Here is a 12,570-nt window from a genome sequence, read left to right as displayed (position 1 = left end):
AGTTTTGCTTACATACATGGAAAGCTGATTCAGAATCAAAGAAGGTTCTGGAAACTTTGCCTTTGGCTGGAAGTTTCTGTTTGAGAAGGAGTTAACAGATATTCTGGAGTCAGAAACAGATGCCAAGAAGGTCACGTTTCCTTCCACATATAACCCCAAACCTAGGGGTCTGATTTTAGGCCTTGTCGGTCATAAAGGAACATAACAGCCCAAATACTATAAGTTTGGTAAGGCAATGAAGCAAAGGCAACCAGAAGGCCAGCTTCCAAACCAGAGGATAAGCCATCCGCATGATGGTGCGGGCCTCCTGGGGGATCCCAAAAGGATCGGGGGCCAACTTCTTCAGTTTGCACAGATCTGGTAGCAGTCTACAAACAGATGCCTGGGTGCAAGAAGCGGTATCTCTAGCTTATGCTTTCCCTTCTAGAAGCATCCTCCTCGAAGGTTCCTCTGTTCCAGTCCGTCTCGAGTAGAGGCGAAGGACAGGGGTGTGCAAAAGCAGTTCAGAAATTGCTTTTGTCAGGAATAATCATTCCAGTAACCTCTGCACAATAGGGACAGGGTTTTTTTTACGCCAACCGGGTTTGGGTTCAGAAGGATCCTTTTACCCCATTCTCAAAATCCTAAACAGATAAGTTTGGGTAAAACGGTTCACATGGAGACATTGCGCTCCATAGTTTTTGCATGGAGCCAGGAGATTACATGGTATCCCTGTATAGTCAGGATGCTTACCTACAGGTTCCTATAGCACTGTTCCATCAGTGTTATCTCAAGGTTCACCATTCTCCAGCAACATTTTCAGTTCCAGACCTTACCCTTTGGGTTAGCCACAGCCCCCAGAGTATGTACCAAAATTATGATGATTATGGCAGCTTATCTCTGCAAGAAGGGAATAAGAAAATTGCCATACCTCGACCACCTTTTTTTATCTGGCACAATCACAGGAAAAGCTCCTGTGCCATCTCCAACAGACAATGACTTGTCTGCAGAGGCATGGGTGGTTCATATATTGGGTAAAGTCATCTCTGGTTCCGTCACAACCGATGACTCTCTGTGGGGCAGTACTGAATTCAAGTCTGCAGAAAATTGATTACCTCGGAACAAGCTATCCAAGGTACAGTCAAGTACTCAGGAGTTGTTACACAATCAAACAATATCAATCCACGCAGCTATGCAACTGATGGGTTTGATGGTGTCAACAATCGACATGGTGGAGTATGAATAATTCCACTCAAGACCTCGACAATAAAGAAACAGACTATGGAACTTTCACACAAGGTAAGAAAGTCATCAGCCTGGTGGCTACAGATATTCCATCTAGACCAGGCATGTCCAAACTGCGGCCCTCCAGCTGTTGTGAAACTACATATCCCAGCATGCCCTGACACAGTTTTGTTGTCAGAGAATGCTAAAGCTGTGTCAGGGCATGCTGGGATGTGTAGTTTCTCAACAGCTGGAGGGCCGCAGTCTGGACATGCCTGATCTAGACAAAGGGAGAACCTTTTTGGATATCAGATGGGGGATCCTGACAACAGATGCCAGTCTTCAGGGTGGGAAGCAGTGTCCGGAAGATTATGGTTCCAGGGACAATGGACCACAGAAGAAAGTTGACTGCCAATAAATCGGTTAGAACTTCGGGCCATATACATGGCAATGATTCAGGCAAAGGACACTCTTCAAGGAAGACCAGTCCAGATCCGCTCGGACAATTTAACGGCAGTAGCGTACCTCAACCATCAGGGAGCAACGCGCAGCCAAACAGCAATGAAGGAGGTAAGTCGCATACTAAAGTGGGCAGAACTCCATCTTCCAGCATTGTACGCAGTATTCGTTCCGGGAGTCCTAAACTGGGAAGCGGACTTTCTCAGTCGACACGCCATTCAAGCAAGCGAATGGGCTCTACAGCTGGAAGTCTTTCAGACTCTGGTAGACAAGTGGGGTTTGCCAGAGAGATCTCATGGCGTCCCGTCTGAACAACAAAGTGCCCGCATACGGGGCATGAACAAAGGATCCCGAAGCGAAATTTGTGGACGCCTTGTCAGTGAAATGAGATTTTCATCTGGCGTATCTATTTCCTCCGATCATCCTGCTACCAGGGTGGTGAGTAAAATAAAAGAAGCAAAGGGTGCTGTGATTTTAATAGCTCCGGCTTGGCCCAGAAGGCATTGGCACACAGATCTGCAGAGAATGTCGATGGATGCTCCACTTCTGCTTACTCAACTTCCAGATCTACTAATGCAGGGTCCTTGTTATCACGGGCATCTGGATCGACTATCGTTGACTGCGTGGCTCTTGAAACCTCTGTCCTGAAGTCAAGAGGATTCTCGCTACAGGTAATTCAAACAATGCTCAGAGCAAGGAAACCCCTCCTCAGCTCGCATTTATCACCGAATATGGTAGGCCTATATTCATTGGTGCCGTGAAAGAAATGTGGACCCGAAATCTTTCCAAATTTCTAAGGTCTTAGATTTCCTTCAGGCAGCAATGGATAACGGCTTGAAGGTGGCTTCCTTGAGAGTTCAAGTATCAGCATTGACTGTATGGTTCCAAAAGAAAATTGCCAATTTACAGGATGTGCATACTTTTTCCAGGGAATGCTGCACATTCAACCTCCTTTTGTTCCTCCTACGGTGCCTTGGGACTTAAGTCTAGTCCTCAAAGCCCTTCAAGTTGCTCCGTTTGAACCACTTAATAAAGTGGATCTTAAATGGTTGACAGCTAAAGTTCTCTTTCTACTGACTATGGCATCAGCTAGAAGAGTGTCAGATTTAGGAGCGCTGTCATGTTCTTTTTTTTTTCTGATTTTTTTTTTATTATCCAGATAAAACAGTTCTCAGAACTAGGTCTGGGTATCTTCCTAAGGTGGTGTCTAAATTCCATCTTAATGAAGAAATTGTAGTCCCAGTTTTTTCAGGTATCGAGACTTTCTGCCGGAGATGCGTCGCGGGACGTAGTCCGAGCATTAAGGATCTCCGTGGATCGCACCAGTGCCATCAGAAAGACAGATTCTTTCTTCATTTTCTACGGAATCCACAATAGAGGATGGCCTACTAATAAATAGACGCTGGCTAGAGGGCTTCGAATGACTATTTCAGAAGCACATTCTCAAGCGGATCTCCCAGTTCCGGCTAATGTCTCTGTTTACTCTACTCATAAGGTAGGTCCTTCATAGGCAGCACAACATGATGCTTCAGCAGAACAGATATGTAAGGTAGACACACAGTCTTCTAATAACACATTCATTAGACATTATGCTTGGATACTTTTGTCTCTCATGACATTGAATTTGGGCGTAAGGTTGTCCTGTCCAATCAGGAGCGTCCCCACCACTAAAATTGCTTTGGGAAATCCCATTGTTATCCTGTGGATAACCTGTGGACCCTGCCGGAGAAATATACGTTATAGTAAGAACTTACCGTTGATAACGGTATTTCTCTATCGTCCTAGTGGATGCTGGGGTTCCTGAAAGGACCATGGGGGAATAGCGGCTCCGCAGGAGACAGGGCACAAAAGTAAAGCTTTCCGATCAGGTGGTGTGCACTGGCTCCTCCCCCTATGACCCTCCTCCAAGCCAGTTAGATTTTTGTGCCCGGCCGAGAAGGGTGCAATCTAGGTGGCTCTCCTAAAGAGCTGCTTAGAGAAAGTTTAGCTTAGGTTTTTTATTTTACAGTGAGTCCTGCTGGCAACAGGATCACTGCAACGAGGGACTTAGGGGAGAAGAAGTGAACTCACCTGCGTGCAGGATGGATTGGCTTCTTGGCTACTGGACATCAGCTCCAGAGGGACGATCACAGGTACAGCCTGGATGGTCACCGGAGCCTCGCCGCCGGCCCCCTTGCAGATGCTGAAACATGAAGAGGTCCAGAATCGGCGGCAGAAGACTCCTCAGTCTTCTAAAGGTAGCGCACAGCACTGCAGCTGTGCGCCATTTTCCTCTCAGCACACTTCACACGGCAGTCACTGAGGGTGCAGGGCGATGGGAGGGGAGCGCCCTGAGAGGCAAATGAAAACCTATTTGGCTAAAAAATACCTCACATATAGCCTCCGGGGCTATATGGAGATATTTAACCCCTGCCAGAATACACTAAAGAGCGGGAGACGAGCCCGCCGGAAAAGGGGCGGGGCCTATCTCCTCAGCACACAGCGCCATTTTCCTTACACAGCTCCGCTGGTCAGGACGGCTCCCAGGTCTCTCCCCTGCACTGCACTACAGAAACAGGGTAAAACAAGAGAGGGGGGGCAAAATAGTGGCAAAAATTATATTATAAAAGCAGCTATACAGGGAGCACTTATTATAAGGCTATCCCTGTCATATATAGCGCTTTTGGTGTGTGCTGGCAAACTCTCCCTCTGTCTCCCCAAAGGGCTAGTGGGGTCCTGTCTTCGTTAAGAGCATTCCCTGTGTGTCTGCTGTGTGTCGGTACGTGTGTGTCGACATGTATGAGGACGATATTGGTGTGGAGGCGGAGCAATTGCCAAATATGGGGATGTCACCTCCTAGGGGGTCGACACCAGAATGGATGCCTTTATTTATGGAATTACGGGATAGTGTCAACACGCTAAAGCAGTCGTTTGTCGACATAAGACGGCCGGACAATCAGTTAGTGCCTGTCCAGGCGCCTCAAACACCGTCAGGGGCTGTAAAACGCCCTTTGCCTCAGTCGGTCGACACAGACCCAGACACAGGCACTGATTCCAGTGGCGACGGTGACGAATCAACCGTATTTTCCAGTAGGGCCACACGTTATATGATTTTGGCAATGAAGGAGGCGTTACATTTAGCTGATACTACTGGTACCACTAAACAGGGTATTATGTGGGGTGTGAAAAAACTACCTATAGTTTTTCCTGAATCAGAAGAACTAAATGATGTATGTGATGAAGCGTGGGTTGCCCCCGATAAAAAGATGCTAATTTCAAAGAAGTTATTAGCTTTATACCCTTTCCCGTCAGAGGTTAGGGCGCGCTGGAAAACACCTCCTAGGGTGGATAAGGCGCTCACACGCTTATCTAAACAAGTGGCGTTACCCTCTCCTGAGACGGCCGCACTTAAAGATCCAACAGATAGGAGGATGGAAAATATCCAAAAAAGTATATACACACATACAGGTGTTATACTACGACCAGCTATAGCGTCAGCCTGGATGTGCAGTGCTGGAGTAGTTTGGTCAGAGTCCCTGATTGAAAATATTGATACCCTGGATAGGGACAATGTTTTACTGTCTTTAGAGCAAATAAAGGATGCATTTCTTTATATGCGTGATGCACAGAGGGATATCTGCACACTGGCATCACGGGTAAGTGCTATGTCCATTTCGGCCAGAAGAAGTTTATGGACGCGACAGTGGTCAGGCGATGCGGACTCAAAACGGCATATGGAAGTTTTGCCGTATAAAGGGGAGGAGTTATTTGGAGTCGGTCTATCAGATTTGGTGGCCACGGCTACAGCCGGGAAATCCACCTTTTTACCTCAAGCTACTCCCCAACAGAAAAAGACACCGACTTTTCAACCGCAGTCCTTTCGTTCCTTTAAAAACAAGAGAGCAAAGGGATATTCATATCTGCCACGAGGCAGAGGAAGGGGGAAGAGACACCAACAGGCAGCTCCTTCCCAGGAACAGAAGCCCTCCCCCGCTTCTACAAAAGCCTCAGCATGACGCTGGGGCTTCTCAAGCGGACTCGGGGGCGGTGGGCGGTCGTCTCAAGCATTTCAGCGCGCAGTGGGCTCACTCGCAGGTAGATCCCTGGATCCTGCAGATAATATCTCAGGGGTACAGGTTGGAACTAGAGACAGATCCGCCTCGCCGTTTCCTGAAGTCTGCTTTACCAACGTCCCCCTCCGAAAGGGAGACGGTTTTGGAAGCCATTCACAAGCTGTACTCTCAGCAGGTGATAGTCAAGGTACCTCTTCTACAACAGGGAAAGGGGTATTATTCCACTCTATTTGTGGTACCGAAGCCGGACGGCTCGGTAAGACCTATTCTAAATCTGAAGTCCTTGAACCTGTACATAAAGAAGTTCAAGTTCAAAATGGAGTCACTCAGAGCAGTGATAGCGAACCTGGAAGAAGGGGACTTTATGGTGTCCTTGGACATCAAGGATGCGTACCTCCACGTTCCAATTTACCCCTCACACCAGGGGTACCTCAGGTTCGTTGTACAAAACTGTCACTATCAGTTTCAGACGCTGCCGTTCGGATTGTCCACGGCACCTCGGGTCTTTACAAAGGTAATGGCCGAGATGATGATTCTTCTTCGAAGAAAAGGCGTATTAATTATCCCATACTTGGACGATCTCCTAATAAGGGCAAGGTCCAGAGAACAGCTAGAGAGGGGATTAGCACTGTCTCAAGAAGTGCTAAAACAACACGGCTGGATTCTGAATATTCCAAAATCCCAGTTAATGCCGACAACTCGTCTGCTGTTCCTAGGGATGATTCTGGACACGGTTCAGAAAAAGGTTTTTCTCCCGGAGGAAAAAGCCAAGGAGTTGTCCGAGCTTGTCAGGAACCTCCTAAAACCAGGAAAGGTGTCTGTACATCAATGCACAAGAGTCCTGGGAAAAATGGTGGCTTCTTACGAAGCAATTCCATTCGGCAGATTCCATGCACAAATTTTCCAGAGGGATCTGTTAGACAAATGGTCAGGGTCGCATCTTCAGATGCACCAGCGGATAACCCTGTCTCCAAGGACAAGGGTATCTCTTCTGTGGTGGTTGCAGAGTGCTCATCTATTGGAGGGCCGCAGATTCGGCATACAGGATTGGATCCTGGTGACCACGGACGCCAGCCTGAGAGGCTGGGGAGCAGTCACACAAGGAAGAAACTTCCAGGGAGTGTGGACGAGCCTGGAAACGTCTCTTCACATAAACATTCTGGAACTAAGAGCAATCTACAATGCTCTAAGCCAGGCAGAACCTCTGCTTCAAGGAAAACCGGTGTTGATCCAGTCGGACAACATCACGGCAGTCGCCCATGTGAACAGACAGGGCGGCACAAGAAGAAGGAGTGCAATGGCAGAAGCTGCAAGGATTCTTCGCTGGGCAGAGAATCATGTGATAGCACTGTCAGCAGTGTTCATCCCGGGAGTGGACAACTGGGAAGCAGACTTCCTCAGCAGACACGACCTTCACCCGGGAGAGTGGGGACTTCATCCGGAAGTCTTCCACATGCTGGTAACCCGTTGGGAAAGACCAATGGTGGACATGATGGCGTCTCGCCTCAACAAAAAACTGGACAGGTATTGCGCCAGGTCAAGAGATCCGCAGGCAATAGCTGTGGACGCGCTGGTAACGCCTTGGGTGTACCAGTCGGTGTATGTGTTTCCTCCTCTGCCTCTCATACCAAAAGTATTGAGAATTATACGGCAAAGAGGCGTAAGAACGATACTAGTGGTTCCGGATTGGCCAAGAAGGACTTGGTACCCGGAACTTCAAGAGATGATCACGGAAGATCCGTGGCCTCTACCTCTAAGGAGGGACTTGCTTCAGCAGGGTCCCTGTCTGTTTCAAGACTTACCGCGGCTGCGTTTGACGGCATGGCGGTTGAACGCCGGATCCTAAAGGAAAAAGGCATGCCGGAAGAAGTCATTCCTACTTTGATTAAAGCAAGGAAGGAAGTAACCGTGCAACACTATCACCGCATTTGGCGAAGATATGTTGCGTGGTGCGAGGATCGGAGTGCTCCGACGGAGGAATTTCAACTGGGTCGATTCCTACATTTCCTGCAATCAGGATTGTCTATGGGTCTCAAATTGGGATCTATTAAGGTTCAAATTTCGGCCCTGTCGATTTTCTTTCAAAAAGAATTGGCTTCAGTTCCTGAAGTCCAGACTTTTGTTAAGGGAGTGCTGCATATACAGCCTCCTGTGGTGCCTCCAGTGGCACCGTGGGATCTCAATGTGGTTTTGGAATTTCTAAAATCTCATTGGTTTGAACCACTAAAAAAGGTGGATTTAAAATATCTCACATGGAAAGTGACCATGTTACTAGCCCTGGCTTCGGCCAGGAGAGTGTCAGAACTGGCAGCTTTATCTTACAAAAGCCCATATCTGATTTTCCATTCGGACAGGGCAGAACTGCGGACTCGTCCGCATTTTCTCCCTAAGGTGGTGTCAGCATTTCATCTGAACCAGCCTATTGTAGTGCCTGCGGCTACAAGTGACTTGGAGGACTCCAAGTTACTGGACGTTGTCAGAGCATTAAAAATATATATTGCAAGGACAGCTGGAGTCAGAAAATCTGACTCGTTGTTTATATTGTATGCACCCAACAAGATGGGTGCTCCTGCGTCTAAGCAGACGATTGCTCGTTGGATCTGTAGCACAATCCAACTTGCACATTCTGTGGCAGGCCTGCCACAGCCTAAATCTGTAAAGGCCCACTCCACAAGGAAGGTGGGCTCATCTTGGGCGGCTGCCCGAGGGGTCTCGGCATTACAACTTTGCCGAGCAGCTACGTGGTCAGGGGAGAACACGTTTGTAAAATTTTACAAATTTGATACTCTGGCTAAGGAGGACCTGGAGTTCTCTCATTCGGTGCTGCAGAGTCATCCGCACTCTCCCGCCCGTTTGGGAGCTTTGGTATAATCCCCATGGTCCTTTCAGGAACCCCAGCATCCACTAGGACGATAGAGAAAATAAGAATTTACTTACCGATAATTCTATTTCTCGGAGTCCGTAGTGGATGCTGGGCGCCCATCCCAAGTGCGGATTATCTGCAATAATTGTACATAGTTATTGTTAACTAATTCGGGTTATTGTTAAGAAGCCATCTTTCAGAGGCTCCTCTGTTATCATACTGTTAACTGGTTTTGATCACAAGTTGTACGGTGTGATTGGTGTGGCTGGTATGAGTCTTACCCGGGATTCAAAATTCCACCCTTATTGTGTACGCTCGTCCGGGCACAGTACCTAACTGGCTTGGAGGAGGGTCATAGGGGGAGGAGCCAGTGCACACCACCTGATCGGAAAGCTTTACTTTTGTGCCCTGTCTCCTGCGGAGCCGCTATTTCCCCATGGTCCTTTCAGGAACCCCAGCATCCACTACGGACTCCGAGAAATAGAATTATCGGTAAGTAAATTCTTATTTTCTCCTAAGTCCACAGGTTCCACAGGGATCCCACCCTGACGCACCTGATTTGAGGATCTTGCTACTCACTAACCTCTTCCTTCTTGTACGGAAGGGTGTGCATGTGCGTTCTTCTCGCCTGATTAGGGCTCTACATGATGCTCCTGCCTAGATGCTTTGGAATACAACTGATTTGCATGAGCCAGTGGGCGGGGATATATGGATGGCCCCGTTGCATCCTGGGAGGACTGAAAACTTGTGATCGTTTGGTGCCAATCTGCTGTTGCTCCATCATATCCCATTGTTATCCTGTGGAACCTGTGGACTTAGGAGAAATACCGTTATCAACGGTAAGTTCTTACCATAACGTGTGTATGTGTACTTATATATAGATATATATATAGATATAATTATAGTAAGTGTCTTGTAAACCATTGTGTTTCTGTAACTTTTTGCTTTCCTCTTTGTGTTTTGCACATATCTGTACGTTAGATCCGTCGATATAAAGCTAATCAGACTGTCATGGACAAAGCTGCTGAGGTTTACAGTCGAATTAAAACTCGAATTCTTGGCCCCAAAATGGAGAATCAGCAGAAAGTGAATGAAAGCGAAAACAGCACAGGAAAGAGTCCGCTTGTTGATCAGCCAAGCAAGGAGCAAGATGGAGGTAACATGGTGATCATTTGTTGGTTTCATACCTCTTCAATTTATAATTGTGCTGATCTAAAGAAATTCATGAAAATCCGGGTGAGGCAGATGTCTGTTTAACAGCCCTTACAGTTCTGTGGTATGTAAGTATTGTTTTTGCTGCATGCGAGAAGTTTATTTTTTCTTTTAGTAACAAATATCTTAACCTAAAATATCCAGTGTTCGTAGTAGTGTATTTATTTTTACTTGAAGCCCGAAGTGCGTGGCTTCATCACCTAGTGTCTGTGCCAAATGTGCTAGGGGTGTAGGTTCTTGGACCCTCTCCAAAAGGAGAAGGGCCCCATTACTCCCCTACCCCTCAGAGCCAAAAGGCCTACTGAGGGGAAAAAGGGACTGTGGGTCCCCCCTTGCTGAAGCGCAGAGGGACCCTCGCGTATCCCCAAGGTTGGCCGAAGCTTCCCCCTGGGGATCGATCCAGCCTCTGGCCCTCCCCAAAAGGAGAGGGCCTCAGCAACTAGGGGAGAGGGTGGCCCATAAGGGTCTCGCCTAAACCCTGAACAAAAAACTGTGACGTGACATACAAAAACATAAATAAGTGCTTTGTAGTGCAAAAGTGCAGAACACGTGCGTGAATAAATAAATAAGCCCCAGCCAGAAGGCCAGGGGGTTATAAAAAATGATCCCTACCCTAGCCAAAAGGCCAGGGCAAAGGAAAGTGGATGCAGACAGGAAGGGTTGAAGTATTCTGTGCTAAAGTGCCTTTGTGTATTGGTTGTCCGAATTTCCAGTGCATATCCGGCACCCCTGTCCCTTCCAGTTCCAGGGGCACAAAACACCTCGAGCTTCAGGCTGCTCCTGACCTCTCAGCCAGACCAAGCTTCATACCCACTCTGTGCCAGGGTCAACCCCCAGTACGAGAGTAGATACTAGACCAGGCCGTTCCCGCTCCACGTAAGGGGTCCTATTTCAACCCCTAGGAAGGTAGCAGATACTAAGCCCAGTTTTTCTCCACTCTCGACCAGAGGCATTGCCACACCCCGGCATGGTACTCCACAAGGTGTTGCTCCATTCCACACTAGGAACCTCTCACGCTCCTAGTGTAAGAACAGGTACTCCACCAAGTGTTTCCCTCGAGCAGGTACTACACTTGATCTTAGCCAAAAGGTAACAAATATCTTAACCTAAAATATCCAGTGTTTTAGTAGTGTTTTTTTACCCTGAAGTGGTGGCAAGGGGCATAAAAAAAGATAATCTGGAGGAATACTATGTCAAAGTGGGGCATCTGGGGTGTGTGGATGGCATATGGAGAGGCAATCATTGTCCTAGATCAGATAGATAAATCTCTAGTGGTACTATTGTTGTAGAAAATCAATTTCTGTGTGGATTGTGAAACCACATATCTGCATCGGAGTCCTTTTCACAGTTTAGTAGATTTGTTTCTTGCTTTTGGTACATAATCAATTATAGCAATCTTTACTGAATAAGAATATATAAAAAGTGTATTGTGCTTGATGTATAAATGTTTAAATTTAGGTTTTCAAAAATATATATACAGGTTTCTGCTTGTACCCAATTCAGCACACATGGAACTTGCTTAATACATTTAAATAAAAATTTATTAACACATAGACATTAACTAATAAACCAAAAATTGAGCTCAGGCACACTGATAAAAGCATTCAAAGTTCATTGCCACTTTGTAGTTAAATGGAGACAATGTAGCTTGTGTAATACCACACAGACCCGTTTGGTCTATTTGAGTAAATAAACAAATTGCAACAGTTGCTAAAGCCTTTGATGAAAAATGTAACTCCGGTCCTCTGTGCTACTGGCGTCCCAGTGCAGAGGAATGCTGCTATTTATAATTACCCGACCTGCGGGAGTGTTCAATCTTGCAGCACAAGACTTCACGGAGGTGTCTTCACAGCGTCCGCCGCCGGCACTATCACGGTGCAGATATCACTGTCCTGGCGGGCGGGTACGGACGCTCCAGATGTCTGCTGACCTGGCGTACCGGTGTGGGAGCTCCAAAGGCTGGTCCAAGGTTAGCCGCTAAGTGCGGATTCAGCAGTCGGCAATCTGTCAGTGTGCAATACTGAGCAAGGGGATGACATCAATGCGTTTCGTCCCGTCACAGCTCGGGACTTCCTCAAGACTTCTTCGTCTTGAGGAAGTCCCGAGCTGTGACAGGACGAAACGCGTTTCTCTGTTTTTTTTATTCTCTTGCACTACCTGTTTACATTGAACAGTCATTGTAAGAGAATAAGGCAAAGGTCACACCAGCTGCATAATTAGCGCAATCTTGTCCTTCCTTTTTTTTTTATTGTTAATCCATATAGCACTAGTCACTCTGTTTTCTACAATAGATCTCTGTATGACATCAGGCAACTGTACACATCTGTGAAACTGTTCTTTGCTTATTTGCTTTTCTTTCTGTATTCAGCCTCCCCATTGAATGGAGATTCTGTGTCACAAAAGAATGAAAATGGAGGAGACATGAAGACAGAAGAGGAGGAACAGAATCCCACCACTATCCAGAGTCCAGAGAATGAACACAACCAGTTAGTATTTATGTTGTACATACAGTAGTGTTATTGAACAATTATTTTGGGGGTGCTGGACTTGGTAGTAGCGAAGGTCTAGAGGTGCATACTCACTTGCCGGCATGAATAAGAATTGCATTTCCCCCAAAGTGTACATACAGCAGTGTTATTGAACATTTATTTTGGGGGTGCTGGACTTGGTAGTAGTGAAGGTCTAAAGGTGCATACACACTTGCTGATGAGAGGAAAGACGTCGCTCATTTTCACCCTTCCTGAGAGATGTTGTTCACTTTCTTGCCAAGGGTGTATGCCG

General features: G+C 47.0%; 1 protein-coding gene across 1 annotated transcript in view; it reads left to right on the top strand.

The window, feature by feature from the left end:
- Positions 1-12,570, top strand: part of HDGFL2 (HDGF like 2) — a 269,345-nt gene that overhangs the window by 214,637 nt on the left and 42,138 nt on the right. Inside the window, exons 14-15 of the mRNA XM_063915248.1 lie at positions 9,559-9,733; positions 12,158-12,275. Coding sequence (XP_063771318.1) covers positions 9,559-9,733; positions 12,158-12,275 — 293 coding nt within the window. The remainder of the gene's footprint in view (positions 1-9,558; positions 9,734-12,157; positions 12,276-12,570) is intronic.

The sequence above is a fragment of the Pseudophryne corroboree genome, chromosome 1 (genome assembly GCF_028390025.1).
Source record: "Pseudophryne corroboree isolate aPseCor3 chromosome 1, aPseCor3.hap2, whole genome shotgun sequence".
Classification (NCBI taxonomy): Eukaryota; Metazoa; Chordata; class Amphibia; order Anura; family Myobatrachidae; genus Pseudophryne; species Pseudophryne corroboree.
The sequence above is the reverse complement of the archived record's forward strand: the minus strand, read 5'-3'. Positions and strand labels throughout refer to the sequence as shown.